This window comes from Mesitornis unicolor, unplaced genomic scaffold (assembly GCF_000695765.1).
Source record: "Mesitornis unicolor isolate BGI_N332 unplaced genomic scaffold, ASM69576v1 scaffold1731, whole genome shotgun sequence".
NCBI lineage: Eukaryota > Metazoa > Chordata > Aves > Mesitornithiformes > Mesitornithidae > Mesitornis > Mesitornis unicolor.
This window is the reverse complement of record NW_010162914.1, coordinates 24,384-38,939: the sequence shown is the minus strand read 5'-3', so window position 1 is coordinate 38,939 and position 14,556 is coordinate 24,384. Positions and strand designations below refer to the sequence as shown.

The 14,556-nt window shown below is 36.9% G+C and overlaps 1 protein-coding gene across 1 annotated transcript in view; it reads right to left on the bottom strand.

Moving 5' to 3' along the window:
• Positions 1-2,308: 2,308 nt before the first annotated feature.
• Positions 2,309-14,556, bottom strand: part of LOC104533229 (utrophin-like) — a gene marked incomplete at both ends in the record, with an annotated part of 30,502 nt that continues 18,254 nt past the window's right edge. The window contains 7 exons of the mRNA XM_010193754.1: positions 2,309-2,489; positions 2,760-2,995; positions 5,304-5,391; positions 7,141-7,264; positions 9,966-10,126; positions 11,405-11,584; positions 12,241-12,348. Of these exons, the coding sequence (XP_010192056.1) occupies positions 2,309-2,489; positions 2,760-2,995; positions 5,304-5,391; positions 7,141-7,264; positions 9,966-10,126; positions 11,405-11,584; positions 12,241-12,348 (1,078 nt within the window). The remainder of the gene's footprint in view (positions 2,490-2,759; positions 2,996-5,303; positions 5,392-7,140; positions 7,265-9,965; positions 10,127-11,404; positions 11,585-12,240; positions 12,349-14,556) is intronic.

The following is a 14,556-nucleotide window of genomic DNA, read 5'->3' as shown; positions in this document are numbered from 1 at the left end:
TATATTACATAGAATATAATAAAAATATAGAATAACAGCATCCCTACACCCTCAAAAATAAAAAACCCTTAATCCCATTTTTAGAATTTTCTTATACACCAGAGCAACCAAATCTCTTGGGGTGGGTGGGGTGTTGGAGTCAGCAGTACTTGGGCTTTTGCATGCTTAAATCCCCACAATTTGGTATTTTTCATTTTTAAAAGTTTCAAACATATCTACTATTTATATGCAAATACACACAGATATCTGCTATACATAGAATATAAAGTATAACATATAATAGCCATATATTACATATAAAGTTAAATGTACACACTAAATGTGGTAACTACATAAGCTAGTACTTCTATATATGCAAACACATATACATTAAATATGTATTAGTATAGTAGTAGGGTTTAGGATTTATTTATATCTACACACACACACACACAAACACAAATATACAAAAATAGCCACTTTCAGTCTGTTGCCAGAACAGAGGCACTATCTGGGAAGACTAAAAAGGGACTTAAAGTTTGGATGGAATATCTGCTTGCAGTCTTTGACTGCATCTCAGATTCTGCTTGAGCCAGCCCTCTATGGAATCCCAGGCAGGCGGCAGCACCTCACTCTGGAATTTCAGAATGAAAATGTCAGATTTAGAAAACTGCACCAAACAGGATTTCAGCTGTAAGACCAGTACCTGTGGTATGCATATTCTCCAACCTTGGATTCCTAAGCCGTTTTGTTACTGCCACAAATGAAAATTAATCTAAGCCTTATTCAGGCTCACCAGGTAGCTTTTCAACAGTTTACTGTCAGAACTGTCATACCATTTATAACTAAGGAATAAGTTCATGTTTCTAGAGAGAATGAGAGTTATCTAGCTTCCTCTTCTCAAAAAGCCAGCATCAATTTAAAGGGAAAAAAATAATTCAGTAAAAAGCAGACAGGTGCATTGTCACTAAACTGCAGCAAAAAAATGAGATTGAGTAGCATTCCACAGGGGAATTTGCAGAGGCTCAAAGAAGAGGCATGAAAGGAGCTGAACTTCTGTCAGTCACAGCCTGCCAAGTTCACAAACACTGAAGTGCGACCACCAGTTGTTTTTACCTTACAGCTATGCAAACAATGCTGTAAATAAACAACTGAAAGCCTGAAATGACATTTCCCTCTGTTCTTTAGCAATACACAATGTGCAGAGAAATTATCCTTCAAGAAAATACACAAATACAAGTATAATATGATATGTAAGGTGTTTTTACCAAGTAATAACTGGTCCAAATATACTAATAATGACTCAAGTGATGTATGGCATGAAAAAAACAAGTATTATTTTTGTCACATTATGTAACAAATACCAATAAAATTATTCAAAAGTACATGAAATTACAACAGTCACAAAATAGTCATTCCTCACAGTAAGAGTGAAAGCATACTTTGTAATTTGAACGTGGCAGATGTATGTTATTCACACAACTTTCTGCATGGATATAATGGAAGCATGCAGGCCTGGTGTAACACATTATATAGATGGCCTAACATTTCAGTAATTGAGCCTATTCTTACTACACACAGAATAAAGTGTTAATGCTCTTCCATTTGGGGAAATTAGCAAAATGTTTCCTTGAATTCCTGAGAAACAAAACGAAAACTAAGGAGAAAAGTCTCCTTATAGGTCTGTGCTCTTGCTATTCAGCTGCAAAATATTAAGAGCTACATATTTTGTGCACTACATTTAAAATCCTTTAGAAGCCAGCATGACTGGTTTGAATGCTCATAATGAAATTTTTAACGCAACAAAAACCCAAGTAGAAAGTACCTGAAAAGCAAGCCAGATTCCAAATCACTTCAAAGATTAAATTTCCAAAAGGAATTATGTATGACTAATGTGCTCAAAGCAGCTATGAAAAGGCATAAATTTCACATGTGCACTTCAATTTTACAAGGTTCTCCTAATCTTCCTTTTTCCATTTCTAGTAGCATTATTTACTTCTGTAAGTATCAGAGAGACACAGCTTTTCAAGCCATATTAGCCACCTTAAATATGTTTTGCTAATTCCTTAAATGTAGTTTCAGGAATGTTGCATCCTTGCATAATCACTTTTAACACTGTGGAACGATATATTTTGTAGCGTGCACAGAGGAGGTCATATGAATATTCTTTCAAGTGAATAAAAGGGATTTTGTCAGCCTGACCCAAAGCCTCCCAGAATCAGTAGCAAAACTCTGCTAGAACTCAGTGTTTTCAATCAGCTCAAAACAACAACAAAAAAAAATCAGAACAAAAGTATCAGGAGGGCTTATGTTAAAAAAATAAGTTTACCTTTTTTCAGCTGCTGGTGACGTTCCTCTAGTTTCTGTCGAGTCAACTTGAAGCGATCAAGGAAATCATTCAAGCTCTGCTGAATGAAGTTTGGAGGCGAGGGCTGAGAGGTGAGTGTCTTGCAGGTGGCTTTCAAGTGCTCCAACCGTGGACTCAGGCTTACAAGACGAGTTAATTCCCGCTGTCAAAAATTAAACACAAAACCATACCTCACACTTGCCTTGTTAACACAAAGATTTTAGTAAGCTACTGCAGCAGAGCTCCAGCACATTACTAGGGCAACAATGTTAAAATACTCCTGTGGCACAGATACCAAGATCTTCCAGTCAAACTGGGTGCCCTGGATGTCTAAGAAATTTTGAGTTACCTTACCGACTAGGCTAAACTCCTTTGGGGTATTCTGTGCTCCTAATAGCTTCCAATAAAAATTAACAAGTTTTGCCAGACCTACCTGACATAAGTCTTCCAGGACTGCCAAAGGCTGCGATGCTGAAGCAGAGTCATTTCTAAACCAACTATCCTTCTCAATTATAGCCTTCTCAAGCTCACTCATTTCCTTAAAACAAGCATTTAGATCTTCCTGGTACTTTATCTTTCTGGCCACTTCTTCTAGATGTTGAACCATGTCTTTCCACCCTGATAATATTTTCTCCATCACATTTTTTATATCCACTGTAGGAAGTCCTTCTGAAAAAAATATATAAGTTATTGTTGTATTAATTGCAACACATTTTGATAAACAGGCATTTAACTTTTCCTCTCTTCAGATACAAGTGCACATTTGCATAAAATCAAAGCATTTTGCATGTTAAAGTCCACTATCCAGAAAAATGTACTTATCACTAACAGCATTTAATCTTTTTATTTCCACATTACTGGTAAAATGAAGAGTGAGATATTCCACTTCCATTCTTCCCCTTTGATAGCTTTTTGTAACAATGAGCTGACTCTCGACTGTCACAACTCTCTTCATCATCGTGACTTGTGTCTAAATGTTGATATGTAGATTTAAGTAAAATAAGCTTTATATAAGTAAACTTTCAGTGGGTTTTTTTTAATTATTCTAGACTCCACAAAGAAAAAGGAAGTGGCAAGTTGGAAGGTAGTAGTAAATTCATTGCAAAGGTAGATGGAAATCCTGTCAGTCTGGGAGTAAGAGGGAGCAATGGCTAACAATGTCACACTGCATGCAGACATGATTAATAGCTAGATAATACGAACAGCTACAAAAGCAACACAAAACACAAAGTTATTTCTCAGTGACTAGATGAAGCACTTGCTACACCATCTTTTTGACAAATCAATGCATTCCCTAAGGATGCAGCAGCAGAAGTGATCAGACTTCCCACCCATTCCTTGTTATTTCCTCAAGTGCCAGAAGTAACTGATGATTTTGCTATATATCAAGAAATTTCTGTACAATGTGCACTGAACAGTACATACTTGCCATAGCAAGTTTCCAGTGCAGGTTCTCTTTCAGGGTACCACCTTTGTATAAGGCATATTTGAGTAATTTGAATTTAACGGTTCTGTCATTTAGAACTGAGCGTAAGGGAAGAAAGTCACATGAAGGGGTTTTTTTGCTGCACCACTGCATAAGTAGAGCCTAGTGCTCTGGCCAAGGCAGCCACCAGCTCCATAGATCCTCCCTGTGCTTCACACACTGGCTATACACTTGGCACATATACAATACAGAAGCACAGCAGCTGCAACCAGCCACATAAGAGGAGCATGCACACAACAATCAGTCACTGCCATTATTGCCCCTAAGAATATGGTTAATTTCTGTAGATGAAAACCTCTAAGACAGCAAGCAATTAGGAAGCAATTTCTGTATCTTATTTTTTGCTGATATAAAGCAGGTTTTGAGCTGTGCATTTCTCGTTATGATCAACAGTTGCTGGTTTCATAGCTATGACCTATCGCAGCTGAAGTGGTTTATAAAAGAGAGATGAGAGAGGGAAGGTTTCTGTCTAGGTTTAAAGACAAGGAACAGCTACTAATTTTTATAATCCAAAGTCCAGGTCAAATCAATGGCTTCCAGCCATCAACTTCAGGGCAATGGCACCCACTGTAAAAAACTTCAGTTGTAGATTGCAAGGAGGGGAGGGCTGGAGATACTTAGCAGATTGGGGCATATAGGCAAAGGGGCTGGCTCAAAAAAATGTGACAGTTTGGAAATCCAATGGAAAATGGCATTTTCCCAGAAGGATGCTGGTCTGTATGCAGGACAGTGATACCATCCTTTCACCTGCCTGAATGCTACCAGTCATAGCAACTTCACCAGAAGTCAAGTGCATAGCAGATCTAAAAGACTGTCTCTAGATGAGATGAACAGCTCTTTTATGGAGAAAGCCACATTTCACTGATGGAGTTTTGTCATATTATGAAACAAGATTTTGGCAAGGCTTAAAGATTCAACTTTCACTGATGTTATAATTATAAGTTCCCAGGGATAAGTGTTTTAATTGACAATCAAATCTCTCAAGCACGTAGGCTGCTCTCTTGCTTTTGAGCCATAGATTGTGACTGTATCATCAAAATATACAGTCAGTTTTTACAAAAATAGAGAAAACTACAAATAAAGAGATACGCACACATTTATCAACCTTAAATTTGGTTTCAAAATTTCCACTTCTTTAAGGCAGTTACATTTTAGAATTTCATACTTAATCTCTGCACAATTTAAAATTAAACTTCTTCCTGCAAAAGCATGTTACTGCCATGTTATTTCTATTTCAATAAAATTAACTCTTAAAAGGTTGCAAATGAACACACACATTAAACAAGGAATATTAGTATTTTCTATAAGCTTTAATAAAAACATATCAATAACTAGCAACAGCAACAATGACTGGTGTTTCTGAAAGAAAGAAACTGGAAGGAGAGCAAAGGAATATATTGCAATGCTTAACTAGAAATAGTGCATTTCAGTATTATTTCCCAGCAACTCATATGATACATCACAAAACAGAAAAACTTTCAAGTTGCTTACCCTTTTCCATTTGATTCAAAAGTACATGTCCACTTCGTTTCAGATCATCTAACTTTTGGCTTTTTTCAACTCTTTCTTTTTCCATTACCTACAAAATGAACCCCAAAAGAATACAGTTTCTGAGCGAGTAATTCTTCTTGAATTTCCCACCTCCCCACCCCCAGTAACATATATTTTCCCCCTACTACACCAAGCATTTTCCAGTTTTCTTGGACACAGCACCTTCTAGGATGCATGTTCTGTTTGTTCAGCTCAAAACAAATTCAGTTCAAAACAAATGAAAAGTAGTTGGTGGTCAAAAGTACCAGGCAAGCAACAGACTAGTACAATAATACCAAGAATAAAATATTATTAAAACGGTTGACAAAGCTACTATGTGAAATAACATATTAGGACACCAAAAACAAGTCACTTCTGATAAAAAATTGTAATTATTTAATGTGAACCGGCAGAGAAAAGACCCTTTCTTAAGTAGTTCCTTCCTTTGCCTCTACAGTCTCTACTGAGATTTCCACTAGAAAGCAACAGCAATCTGCTCCCTAGAAGTCCAAACAGCAAGCACTATAGCACACTAGTAATCCACTCATAAGCTCCAGTGCTTCACTCTCCTTCATAAAGAAATGATGAGGGAAATCCTATAGGACTTACAAGATTTCTAGAGGAACGTGTTCCTCCCTCAAATCATAAATATTGGTGAATGTTCCTATGTGAGACAATTTGGAGCATACATCCACAGAGGAAAGAGGAGTTTCTTGGCCACAAGGTTACAACTTCAATATCCTCTATGATTGCAATAAAGTATCTCCAAATTAAAATCCTTTTGAAACTAATGTCCACAGGTCAGTACTCTGGTTTAGACTTGCTACAGTAAATTCAGAAGCACGCACCTATTTGCACAGTTGGGAAGAACAAACGCTGTCCTATCCCCTTAGAGTCCAATCATTTGAAACTAATGCTGTTCATGGGAACCTGGTATTCACCTCATAAAGGGCTACAAATATTCATAAAGATCTATAAATAAACTATTGGGAAGGCTGTTTTGGTTTTTATTTCCAACAGTATTACCATTCTAAACATTCCTACTGGCACCATTTTGCATTACAACTCTGAGTCGTCGTCTCCTCATAGATATTTTTAAGAATTGCTTTTGATTCGAAAAGCAGGTTCTGGTCCTGCTAAAGCTTCAGTAAGCCTTCATTAACAAAGCATGTTCAAGGACCACAAAAGGCAAGAATATATTCCTGAAACAGAAGAAATTTAAGAAAGAGTGGCTATTTCATGGCTCCTACAGGATTCTGTAAAATTATGGATTCTGTGTTGCAGGTCAGTAATAGCATCCATGAGTTGTAAGTATAGGGTTTTCTCCAGTATTAATAGAGCAAACCACGACATGTCCAAATATTATGACAAAGGACTACTTTGGACCCTGGGTGGTACAAAATGTGCAAAGTGTTACAGGATGATTCAAGCAGCCCACTGGCCCATTTCTGCCAAAACTGTAAAAGTAGAATCAGTCTAATCCATCTCCAACTGTGAAACATGAAGCCAAAATACGCTGTTTAGTGCAAAAGATACCACTGCTGAAGACAGACATTTGTCAGAACTCCAAAGGAGACATCAGTAATATGTTTTTAAAGCTTCCTGTGGATTGTGTAACTTAACACCAGAAAAATTTTGTGTCCAGCTGGTCAGAGATTTCCATGTATGTCCAGTTCTGAAACAGTTTATATAAAGGACTTAATCCCCACAAAGCATGTTGACCAGCCCACACCTCCAGCAAACAGCAAGCTTAGAGACAAAATACACTATTCACTGAAAAACTATCTCCCCATTTTACCTTCAACTTTTCTCTCAGGTTTGAAGTCTCTCTCATCTTCTTGTACTCTTTGATGTCTGAGGCCTGAATGGCAGATTTTGATTTTGAAATCCAGTTCAAGAGCTCAGCACTTTCAGCATCAAACCTGGTTTAAAAGGTCAGAGAATTTTTTTTGGTAATTTTTCCTTATTCAGTCACACTGTCTTAAAAATCAGTAATCCTAAAGTTCAGCACATTACTCAGTCCCAAAACAGCAAGGCTGTACACAAGATTGATGTTTCTCTTATTACAACTCACAGGCAGCAGGACAGAGACAGACTCTCAAAGACCTGCCATAGTAAAAATTACATCCATGGTATTAGCCTTTGGGAGCAACTTGAGAATGCATGGTGCAATTTGTGTCTTAATTTTTTTATTCATACTTTAATGCAAACTATTACTGTTTCTTTTATTGTCACAAAAGATATCGCTCAATGCCGAGTATTTTGATAGTAATAAACTAAACCTCAGGAACAAGACAAGTAAGAATTACAGTCTTAAATTTTGTAAATGTCTGCAACACTATTTGGTCTGAAGAAAAAGCTAGCAGCTTAAGTGCTTATGGCAGTGACAGCAGACGAAGCTTTTTGAACGCTTAGCTGACTAAAGCTTAGCTTATAGCTTAATATTTTTGGCTACAGTGAACATGTTATTAAATATTGATTAGCCTAGAGAAAAGAAGGCTCCAGAGAGACCTTGCAACAGCCTTCCAGCACTTACAGGGGGTCTACAGGGAACATGGGGAGGGACTCTATCAGGGAATGTAGTGATAGGATGAGGAGTGACAGTTTTAAGCTGAAAGAGGGTAGATTTAGACTCAATATTAGGAAGAAATTATTTACTGTGAGGGTGGTGAGACACTGGCACAGGTTCCCAGAGAAACTGTGGATGCCCCCTCCCTGGCAGCGTTCAAGGCCAGGTTGGACAGGGCTTTGAGCAACCTGGTCTGGTGGGAGGTGTCCCTGTCCATGGCAGGGGAGTTGGACTGGATGATCTTTAAGGTCCCTTCCAACACAAACTATTCTGTAATTCTATAAATGCAAATCAGTCAGCCACTCAAGATATACTTGTGAAAGGAGGCATTACTGTAATATTGTTCTTATTACTAAATTACAGGGAGATGGAATATGTTTCTGAGCCATTTTTTGTGCAGTTTCTTCCATTTCTCCCATGTATTTTATAGAGATTAGAAATAAATTAAACAATCAAAATGCTTGGCCCTTTCACAACACTTTTTAACCAAAGATGAGATGATGTTTTTCCAAAAGACAGTAAATATAATTAATTCTATCTTTCAGCAAAGTAGTTGAAGTACAAAGGACTGAAGACCTGCTTTTCTGAGAAACAAAACACTCCTGTTTCCCTTTGAAATTAATGGAAGCTGCAGGCTTTTGGTTGCTCTGAAAACAAGGCTGTACAAAACATTGCCTTCCCCAAACTCAACCTCACAACTGCAACTTGAGTATTCCTCACTTGTATAAAAAAAGAATCAAAAGCCACAACCAAGACAGGAGTCCATGTACTGTATGGCCTAAAATGTAACTGAAGGTTTTTTTAATAGATAGACATACCTGTCTTGAAAAGTAACTAACTTTAATTTAAAACACAAATTCATTATGTAACTTGACAGCTGACCACTCAAGCTTGTTTTAGAAAAAGAAAGCGCATAATGTGGTTAACAATTATTTACTTTCAATTCAGTTTCAAAATGGAAAATCAAAAGAAACATTTTCATCGTAGTACAAGCTCATTCAAAGTTATGTGATGTGTATGGTGAAGGTGTCTTACAACTACACCAGTGTTAGAATTGGTTTGTTCAATTTCAGTCCAGAGATGTTGATGTTAAACAACATTTAGGAAGGCCAAAGTTGATAACAATAAAATAATGGTATTGATAAAATTCAATTGGAATTTAATGACACAAGAGATTGCTGATAATCTTTACATATCAAAACGGAACATTGAAAATCATTTAAAACTTGGATATGTTAGGAAGCTTGATATTTGAGTACCACATGAACTCAAAGAAATTCATCTAAGTGTATTGACATCTGTGATTCTCTCTTGAAACATGAGGAAAATTATCCATTTTTTAAACTTATGATAAAAGGCAATGAAAAATGGATCATCTACAACAACGATAAATGAAAAAGATTGCGGAGCAAATGCGAGGTACCATCTCAAAGCACTTCAAAAGCAGATATTCACCAGAGGAAGGTTCTGCTGTCAGTCTGGTGTGAATTCAGAGGTATTGTGTATTTTGCATCACATCCAAGGAACCAAACCCTTAATTTGACATGTACTGTCATCAACTGGATAAATTAAATGATGTCATCAAACAGAAGCATCCAGAATTGGTGAATGGCAAAGGTGGTGTTTTTCTCCATGATAACACCAGATCACATACAAGTTTGGTCACTTGTAGAAAACTGTTGCAGCTTGGATGGGATGTGTTGCCACATCCACCATATTCACCAGACCTGGCACCATCAGACTACCATTTGTGTTGTTCTTTTTAAAATGCCTTGAATGGTAAAACCTTCACTGCTGATGAGGATACCAAATTGTTCTTTGAACTGTTTTTTGCCAAAAATTATAAGAACCTTTTTGAGCACAGAACCATGAAGTTGCCTGAAAGACGGCAAAAGGTAATTGAACAAAATGGACAATATATTGTTTAATAGAGTTTTTGTTGCTCATAAAAAATTTGCCTTTCATTTACCCAGAAAAAAAAAAAAAACAATTACTTTTTGGACAACCCAACAGTATCTAGTGAGCAAGGGGAAACAGCAGTGGCACATACTTACTTTTTCTTTGCTTCACTGTCCCCTGGGATTTGTTTTTTCTTTGGGGGTGGTGGTGGGGGCAGCTCTTGTCTGGATTGTTTAACCAATACCTGTTCCTTCAATGGAACAGCAGTCTTCTGTGAAACCTGTGACATCCCTATACTTCCTACAGCTTTAGTTACCTATACAAAATAATATAGCAAAAAGGTTAATTGCTATTTTTAATACAAACATAATTGCTTTTGCCTAGTTCCTTTTATTCATCATTCATAAAAACCCATTCATTCTCTCCTACAAATGACCACACCTAGCTGTCATAAAACACCTTTATCATAGAGGCACTCCAGAGAAAGACTTCGTTGCTCTAATTTTAAAGGCGGGAATCAAGCGTCAAAATTCTCAATTCAACTAGAATTATATGCCAGTTCAAGTGAACTAAAAATCTATAAAATAAGCATTATATCCATTTTCTTTCATAACTGCCTGTTTCACAAAGAACTAAGGTCCTCTGGTTTTATTAACGCACAATTCGGTATTTTGTACTCATATCCCAGAAAATCAAGCCTAGATCTCAAAGAGCTGATGCACAGTGGATTTGATGTAAAAACTCACTCAAGTCAATAGAAACCTTCCAAACTTTTTAGCAGGTAAGTCCCACGGGAATCAACCTGTAAATTCTAAGTATGTGCTTGATATTTAAGGGGAGTGAAAGGACGAAGACAGGATTTGGCACTCTGCAGTGCTTTGACTCATATGCAAGAACAAATTAAAGCCACATGTCTGAAATGGACCCCTACTCAGACTGCATTACTCATTCACTATAGACTAAATGGATTGTGAATCAGTGCCACAGCCTTCACCATAATAACATTTTAATATCACTAAAAAGGGACATATGAGTCATAAAACAGTCAAACAGAATTCTCACAGAAGCCAATGGGAGTTCTGTCTAAATAAAAACATTACCAAGCACGCAAAATAATAAAATAAACATTTAACAATCCAGCTTGGCTATCATCATTACTCTATTTTCAACAGATGAGAAATCATACTCACAGAGCATAAATGCTTGTATGACTCCCATTTATTTATCTATTCTGGGTTTTGCTTTTGTTTTCTTTTAGTATCAGATTTAATCCAGTCCCAGGACTTTTACAATGTTTAAAGCTATTTGCATTGACTGACAATACATAGCAAGCCAGCTTTACTCATCAGAAAAATGGAGCTTAATCTGTATGAGAAAGGAGTAATAGTACTAGTCAGGTTAACAACCTGGGGGTCACAAAAAAAACCACAGCTTTGTCAGCAGCTAAAGTCAGCCCCATGTAAAAGAGCACTCACCTACCCCTCTAGCCTGATGCCAAGAACTTGCCAGGGCAATTTTGCTATCTGTATCAATGAGGTTTGCATGCATACAGACATGTCAGCAGCTAAAAAAGTAATAAAGCCTTGTTAATTACCTGGTTAGAGTAATCCTCTAGCTTCTGAACCAAGCTGTCCCATCTTTGAGTTAGTTCTTCTTGATCCTGATCAATTTTACTGGATGCTCTGCCACTCCCAAGAATTTGGGTCACATCCTGACCTAGCTCATTCAGCTGGTCTAGTGTTTGCCGTTTCATACCCATGTCCTCTTTCAAAATCTGAAGTTAAAAGAAAACATTAAAAGACAACATCAAGTATTCTGCCACCCCTTAGCTTTTAATCTGGGAGATTGGAGGGGGAGGGAGTAGGGGCCTAGGGGAGAGCAAAGCAAAATGTACTGCCTGAGCCAGTTATTCTCTAGTGTAAAAAAGCACTAACAGTCTTATAAACACATCCCTGAAACACCTCCTACACCAAACAGCAGTACCTCTTGGGTAACAGTTACAAATGTAACTCAGGTAGAAGCTGTGCCAATATATTTTTAAAAAAAAACCACCAAAACCAAAGAACCACTAAAAACATCAAACAAACAAACAAACCCCCAAAACAAAACAAAAACACAAACAAAAAGCCCAACACCAAGCCACAAATCCACACTTTGGAAAACCCAGCAGACTGGTCATCTGCAATAATCTCCAAAACCTGTCAAAAACTCAGAAGAGCTGTTCCAACATTTGGCACAATAACCTGGAATGGCCATGGAGTAAGTTGGACACATTTTTTAAATGCAAGTGAAAGAATCTGGCAATGAGAGAATATTGGCTTGGCTTCCAAAATATCATCCATTCACAGCTCCTACTGGGGTCAAACTGGTAATTTGCCATTAGTTTAGTCTGCGAGATTCGACAAGATAGAGCAGGATAGTGATACTCACTGCTAGTTTTCGAACGTTCACACTCAGGTCTGTTTGATCTTTAAAGTTGCTTGTCTGGACCTTACTCAAAGCCTCTTCTTTCTCAGTTAACCAAGCTTTCAATAAGCACTGCAGATCATAAGTAAAATAGCACAAGAAAACACCAAATTTGTCAAACAGCTATTGACAATTCCTTCCCTAAGATCTCTGCATTCAAAGCACAGTTCTGTAGTCTGTATATGCAGGAGTTTCAGTTGGCATTTACAAAAGTAGCACATAAAAGAATACAAAAATATCAGATCAGAGAACTAAGTAATACTTTCTAGCAAAACAGTCTCATTAACTGCTGAAAGCTGGAGTGATCTGTGTGGGACAGAACTAGCTCAGGGATCTTCTTCCACTTTTTTCTAGGAAACCTCTCCTGGATCTCAGTTCTTGCACTCCTATGGAAACTCCAGCAATAACTGGCATCAAGTATCAGGAAGGATTTTATACATTTTATATTATGTCGCAACATACTGCTCCCACTGCACAGTCACCTCCATAGATTGGAATACCCAGCTCTCTATCAAGATCAGTTGCACAGCCACCAGTGCACTGCTACTCCTCTGTTTTAAAAATAAATAAATAAATAAATAAAATTATACAGCACAGCAGACCTCTTTGTTGTTTGAACAACACACTTAACAACAGCCACTAGGCTCTTCGGTCTAACTGTATAATTTTGGCATTGTCCCAGAACTGACTACTGCAAGTTTTGGGCCAAAGGGTTAAGGCAGTTTACATTGCAAATGTAAACCAATAGGCAAAATATACAGACAGCAAATACAATGCTGGTGGAAATGCCATAAAGCTGTGAGAAACATTATAACACCACATACTCTCTGGAAAAATGATGCTGGCATCCCAGCCAACATATTTTATAAATAAGAGGAGCATAAAAACCCTTCAATGTATTCAATTAATTTCTGCTAAATCAGCAGTCAAAGATGACTTTCCCTAGAAAACTGAAACATAATTATCACAGTGCTAAGATATATCTGGCACTGATTGAGGAATTTGTTTCCCAAGTGGCAAGAATTGTGTTGACTTTGCAGTGTGGTTTCCAAAAATTTTTTAGGTGGCCACCAAAAGGCTGATGCATAACTGTTGCTCATCTCTCCCATCTCAGGCAAAACGAAAAATGATAGAACTTAAAAGTTTTTGTTACTTTAGCGTTAATAAAGTTTTGTATTAAACATTTTAATTAGTTTCAAATTGTAGTTTTTGTACCTTACTTGATAATTTCTTAGGACATAGAACTAATTCAAATCTGTTTGTAATAAAGCCATTGTTCAGAGTTGAACAATGAATGCAAACACAGGCTGATCTAAACCACTTAATATAAACTTCTGTTTTCTCATCACTTGCAATCTGGCATTCTACATTAAATGAACACCAATTTATTTTTTTTTCACTTTTACAGAACAACATAATTAAATACAAATATGAAAAGATTAATACAATGCAACCACTACAGAAGATGACACTTTTAACAGTACTGTAGTAATCAAAAAATTGTCACTTTTCCCCAGACAAATATAAGGGTGGAAGAAGACAGATGCATGGTCACATAAGGTCATCAAAACTCAGAGCACTTGAAGTCTGTACCTTGAGATACAGAGCAAGGACTTCTGAGGGATCCTTTTTTTCCTCAACTCAGAACCTTATCTTGCCCAAGAGTTGCCAGAAAATGTTAGCACAAAATTTTCTGTACATACATACACATATGCCAACACAGTATTTTGAAGAAATATTTATAAATATATACTTGGCATTGGATAATCCAGAATCTGGGCCTTGGGTCCATATTAACAACAAGGTCACATGAGCTGCAAATTCAGCTTATCAATATACTGCAAATAGATACGAGAGGGGTCAGGGAGAAACACATATGCAACCCAAAAAATGCAGACAGAATATCCCTGTCAAAGAAACCAGGCTGTAACTGTTAGCAACTGCTACATCACCACTGTTCTACATCTTTTAAAATGTCTAAACAGTCTGTGTGTGCTGCAGAGTTTAAACAATAAGCTTACAGTGATAAATATCATCATTTAAGAAAACAAAACAATTTGAGTAAAACCTTCAAAAGGAAAAGCCACCGAATATTTTAAGTTGAGACAAAACAAGATCTAGCACTAGGCATGCAAACCTTACTCATAGAGTTGTGCTACCATATTTTTTACACTATCAGTTAATTTGTGTTTAAGCAGTGTATTTAAAATATACATAAAATACACAATATCAAAGCAAGAAAAAACTCAAATCTTCACAATTCAACTGTTCGCCTAAACT